Source organism: Tamandua tetradactyla, chromosome 4 (genome assembly GCF_023851605.1).
Source record: "Tamandua tetradactyla isolate mTamTet1 chromosome 4, mTamTet1.pri, whole genome shotgun sequence".
Taxonomy (NCBI): Eukaryota; Metazoa; Chordata; class Mammalia; order Pilosa; family Myrmecophagidae; genus Tamandua; species Tamandua tetradactyla.
In genome coordinates this window covers 94966068-94972067 of record NC_135330.1, presented here as the reverse complement: position 1 = coordinate 94972067, position 6000 = coordinate 94966068, and the positions used below count along the sequence as shown (strand labels likewise).

At 42.1% G+C, this 6000-nt stretch overlaps 1 protein-coding gene across 2 annotated transcripts in view; it reads left to right on the top strand.

The window, feature by feature from the left end:
- The first annotated feature begins 3126 nt into the window (after nucleotides 1–3126).
- LOC143681191 (synaptosomal-associated protein 23-like) overlaps nucleotides 3127–6000 on the top strand; it is a 39949-nt gene continuing 37075 nt past the window's right edge. Inside the window, exon 1 of one of the 2 annotated variants that reach the window (XM_077158006.1) lies at nucleotides 3127–3206. In XM_077158006.1, coding sequence (XP_077014121.1) covers nucleotides 3164–3206 — 43 coding nt within the window. In that variant the 5' untranslated portion in view covers nucleotides 3127–3163. The remainder of the gene's footprint in view (nucleotides 3207–6000) is intronic. The other variant, XM_077158007.1, reaches the window with a different exon arrangement.

Genomic DNA, 6000 nt, shown 5'->3' with positions numbered 1-6000 from the left:
TCTTTTAGTCAATACTTAGGTTTTCTAGAAATTGAATCCATCAGCAACAATGGGTACACATCATATGCTGCAATCACGTTATTTATAAAAGGGTGGGGATGGGTGACTAGTGAGACCTTAAATGTCCATCAGAAGGAAAACTGGCAGCTGCTAAAGAAGACGTCGTAGGAGGGAATTTAATGACGGGGGAAATATTTGTGATAAATTTTTAAGTGAAAAATGAAGCCTACAAAGCAGGAGGCGCAGTTTGACCCTACCCTAGACAAGGATGAAGAGGGCATGGAATTTATATGCATTGATATAAGAATAGAAGGATACATTTCAAAGCAACGCAAGTGAATAATCCTAGGTGGTGGACTGTGAGTCATTTCTATATGGTTCTTCATGTTTTTCTATATTTCCCAAATTTTCTAAATAAGGTTCTACTCTTTTTTTTTTCACATGGGCAGGCATTGGGAATCGAACCCAGGTCTCCGGCATGGCAGGCAAGAACTCTGCTTGCTGAGCCACCGTGGCCCGCCTGCCTCTATTCTTTTTTAAAAAGCCAGTTTACTGAGTATTATTTAGATGCCAGGAAATTCACCATTTTTAAGTTGGGCAACAACTTTTAGTAAATTTGCTGAGTTGAGTGACCATCGTCACAGGTCAACTTTTGAACATGTCCATCACCCAATCAGATCCCACATGTCTGCTTACGATTATTCACCATTTTCACCTCCTGGTTCCAGGCAACCACTGATTTCCTTCATGTCTCTAGGGGTTTGACTTTTCTGAAATGTCATAAAAAAAGGAATCATGCAACTGTGCTCTTCTGCGTTTGGCTTCTTTCAGGTCATATAATGTTCTGAGGTTTATCCATGTTGTAACATGTATCTGTAGACCACTTCTTTTTATTGTTGAATTGTATTACTTTGTATGGGTGCACCACATATTATTTATCCAGGCTGGTGATGAGTATTGGGGTTGTTTTAATCTTTTTGAAATTAAAAAGAAATACTGAATTTTTTTAAAGCAACAAATAAATCTGCCCCTCCCCAGTGTGAGACAGAAGGCTTACAATTGCACAGCATTAGTGTGTTTGCACACCAGGCTGAGTGCACGTGCGTGAACAGGCTGAGCATATGCAGGAAAACAAGATGGGAAGAACGCACGGCAAAACTTGAGTGGTTGTCTCTGAGTGGTAGGATTACGGGAGACTTCGATTTCCTCCTTTTTGCTTTTCTGTATTTTCAAAACATTCCGCAGTGAACATGTGCTATATTTCTAATCAGAAACTCATGGGATTGTGTGTATGTGTTTAAAGGAAAATAAATGATCAAAATGCAAAATGACCCAGTAATTCCATTCTAGGATTATAAATTTAGAAAAAAAAAAGGAAGTATATAAAGACACATGTACAAGGATATTCGTTTCATAATATTGGGGAAAAAATAGAAACAACCTAATATCCCAAAGCGAGTTATGCTATATATTAAAACTCACCCACATGGTGGCACAAACTGCAAGCTTTGACAATCAAGGTACAGGATGACATGCTACGGTGTCCCGGGATTTGCATGGAAATCATGCGGGAGGGGCGGGGATATGGAGAAGATGGAGAAAGATAGGTCCTGGGGTGATGTTTTCTGGGGCCCGGTAATGGAAACATGGCTGGGTCATTATACTGTTCTTTTCTACATGTGTATTATTATTATTCTCCATAATAAAATATTCTTGAGTATATGGTATAACTAAAACTAATAGATCATAGATTGCCAGCAGAAAAGAGGTATTATTGATACAATATGCATATGCTTATTATTGTTCCCTTAAAAACTCAAGAGAATCGGGTGACAACCTAGGATAAACTAAACCAAGAACTCATTGAGGGGCCAGCATAAAACAGAAAGACATATGGCCTTCCTCCACAGCAGCAATAAAGACTTAAGAATTTTAATGAGGAAAAAAGAAGAGACCTTGTCACAAAAGCAACAAAAAAAAATTAAAAACTTTACAATAAATGTGCAATTCCTCTACCAAGAAAACTACAAAACTTTACTAGGGGACAAAAAAGAAGACTTGAATAAATGGAGAGACATAACTTTCTCTTGGAAGGGAAGGCTCAAAACTGTAAAGATGTCAGTTCTCCTCAAATTAATTTAGAAATTTAATGCAATTCCAATTAAAATCAAAAAGGACATACCAGAAGGACATACACCAAAATGTTAACAGAGATTCTCTCTGCAAAGTAAAAAGATAATGGACTGCTTTGGCTTAGCGATTTTCTATTTTCCAAGTTCTGTGCAATGAGCAAGAGATGGTAATAAGAAAAAGTTAAAAAAAAAAAGCTCTTAAAGAACACTTAATGATGTAGGAAATGCTCAGTCTCCCCTCTTCAGAAAAAGGCCACAGAACAGTCTTATAGTATGATACCAAGTTATCAAACCAACAAAATTCCACCTATTTATATTTACAGAAACCAGACCGGAAGGATTTGTACTAAATGTTAGCAGTGAATATCTTTGGATGGAGGGGGTTTGGGGATGATTTTTATCTTGTTCTTTGTGTTTTCCTGATTTATCCAAATTCTTTACCATAGATATGTATAATTTTCTAATTCTAAAATGTTGAAATTTAAGATCTATATTTGAATATATATATATTCAGGCACCATCCATGACCTAGTGCAAACCCTGGCTCTACCAACTGCAGGAAGTCACTCCATCTCTCTGGGACTCAGTTTCTCCATCTCCATGAAATGGGGTACATCCTTCAAAGGGATGATTGTTGGAAGGAAGAAATAGAAGTGTGGCTGAATGATTGACACATGGTGCTTTCTTAATAAGTGGTAGTTAATAGAGGAAAAGGAACACGATATCATACAGAAAACCAAAATGACTTTTGAGCATCCACATTTTAGGGCAGAGGTCGAGAAACATTTTCTACAAAGTACCAGATAGTATTTTTGACTTTTCAGGCCAGAGAGTCTCTGCTGCCAACTCTTCTACTTTTGTGGCATGAGATCAGCCAGTCAATATGTAAATGAATGGGCACAGCTGTGGTCCAATGAAACTTTATTTACACAACAGGGGTGATAGTTTGCTGAGCCCTGCTCTAGGGAAAGGGCAGCCTTTATCTCAGAGGTGGGTGATTCTTTCCCTAAGAAAAGCACTGGAGGGCTTGGATGGGAGAAAATACTATAACAACTAAATGGCTGTGCAAAAGAGGTAAAGAGGGGATGCTGAATGTTTGACTGGGGAGAATGGGAGCAGAAGGGTAAAGGGTCTAGTGGAAGGAGAAGCGATAGGAAGTGAGCCCAGAAAGGAGGAGGAGGAGGAGGAGACTAATCGAGGTCCCCAAGTTGGGCAAGGTCAGCAAGGTGGTGGCCAGGGAATGGTAACACAGCAGTGCCTGATCATTAGTTTTAAGTTGAGCCTGTGCAGTGCTGCACTCTTCTTTCCTTACAGGAGGCTAATGGCTTAGCAAGGTCTGCTGCCCAAAAATGACAGCAGCTGGTGCTTCTATGAGGGAGTACAGGAAAGTGGACAGTGTTCAGCACAGGAGGAATCAGGGCAGAAAGGGGACAGGAGGTGGGGTGAAGAGAAGCAGCAAGAGGAAGTTGAAGCAACTAGGAGAAATGGAAGCCCTAGAACATACTCAGAGATACTGGGGGATAGGCTGTCACCCCAAACATAGCACAAGGGTGGGAGTCATTCTACTTGAACATGTAAGGGCAAGGGGACACAAAAGTTGTGTGTGTCCTGGGACACGGAGGCAGCAGATATTTAGGTTCTGCACTGAGGTTAAGAGAGTGGGTTCTGGGCACAGGCAGACCTGAGTTTGAATATCAGTTCCACCACTTACTGACTCTGCAGCTTTGATCAACTCACATGACCCCTGTTTGCCTTAGTTTCCAGAATGATAAATAGGCATAATAATATCTGCGCTTATCAGCTTGGGTACTATTGACATCTGGGGCCAAATAATTCTTTGTTGGAGGGGGATGTCTAGGGCATGGTACGATGTCAGCAGCATCTCCGGCCTCCACCCACTAGATGCCAGTAGCACTCCTCATCCAGCTGTCACAACCCACACTGTCTCCATGCATTGCCAAATGTCCGCTGGGGGGTAAAATTGCTCCCAGTTTAGAACCACTAAAATGAGATGGCACAGGCAGAAAATCATACCATGCCAGACACATGGTAAGCATTCAATTATTATCATGTTTAATTTTTTTAAATTTCTGTTTATTTTTAATTTTTATTCTCACAATTAGACTAAGAGGTGAGGAGGATGCATGGGTTGCTTCTAATTGAGAGATGTTGGTTGGTCAGCATCAGGGTGACCTGGGGAAATTTGGCTCTTCTGCCCTAATCTTTTTGGAACTTTTCTTTTCTGAAAGACAAATGACTCACTGTGGTAGAGAAATAGCTGCCCATCAAGTCTGTGCCCCCACCTCTCACTCCATAACACAAAGTTTTTACTGGAAAGATGTTTCCCAGCCCTCCCTGCACCTCTTTTGAGCCAACCGACTGGTTCTTGACAATGAATTGTGAGTGGAAGTGCTGTGCATATTGCTTCTGGGCCAAGGCATGTAAGAAGTGAGTCATCCCTGTCTGTGCTGCTTGCTGGGTACAGAATGCTAGGAGGGTGTAGAGGTAGGCAAAGCCACACGACGGGGGGTGCCTGGGTCCCTGCCTGCCTACCAGGAACATCTGCATTGCACTCTGTGATAAGCAAGGAATGGATTCCATTATGTTAGGCCACCGAAATTTTGGATTCTATTTGTTAGAGCAGTCAGCATTACCCTAATTTATTATCCCTTCCCTTTCTGTCTCTCCCTCCTCTCCCATAGGTGGCAGCCCCTTCTTCCTTCTTCTTTTCTGCCAAACTCTGCTCTCAAGAGAAGAGCCTGAAATGTTCTGTCACCCACAAAGTGTTTACAGGGAATGAGGCAAAGCCTTAACTAAAATGAATACCTCCCAAGTAGCAGAAGCACAGGCCTCAGCAAAAGGATTCTGGGTTCTTGGGGCAACTGAGGATTCTGAGGTTACATCACACCATGGTCAAAGCCCTCAAGAAGTTTTGTCACCTTATGCTCTACAGAGGGCCAGGTTGAAAAAGAAGAGTCCCACCTGACAGGAGATGAGTGGTCTAGGAGGAAGCAGTGGGTTGAACCCAAGGAGAAAGAACTTAGAGCTTTTCTCCAGATCCTGCATCTTGTTTGCAGGGCTCAAGTGCTCTGGGGGTATCAGGGACCATTCTTGCCTGTTCAAGCTGCTGCTACTTTCGTTGGAGGTTATGATCACCTTATGCTTTCCAGTGACCCTCAAGGTTTATTTAGGGGGATGTGGGAGACTGAGCTACTAGGAAAGGGAATCAGCACCATCCAGTGCCACTCAGTGTGAAGGGCTGTGAGGCCACAATCAGACAGTGGTCTGCCCTCACATGGAGCAAAGGAGACTAATAGCTACCCCCCAAGAGCTGTGTGCCCTCTCTTCCAGTTATTGTTACCTGAACATATAGCTTCACAGAATAAAGATGACATTTTCCAGCCTCCCTTGCAGCTAGGTCTAACTAAATTTTGGCTTTGAGATATGAACAAAGTCTTGTTTAGCAGCTACTGTGAAGCTTTCTTAGCAGACAGCTGGCCTGTACTCTTTGCCCTTTTCTTCTTCTTCCCTTCCTCTATCCTGCTTCCTGGAATGAGGATGCAATAGCTGGAGCTTTGGTGGCCACATTGGACTATGAGGACATGGGATATAACCTGAAAATATCAAAGCAGTTAGCTTGAGGGCTTCAAGGACCAGAACCTCCATATCAGCTCTGCACTTCTTGCCTCCTAACTCTAATTTTATGTCAGAGAGAACTAAACTTTTAATCTATTTAAGCTACTCTTTTGGGGGAATTTGCTACTCATATTGAACATAATCCTAACTAACAGTCATGTGTAGGTGCCACATACCTTCTACACAGCTTTTCCCAGAGAAGAGGCCATTCCTAGTAGTTCTGTCCCTGGTC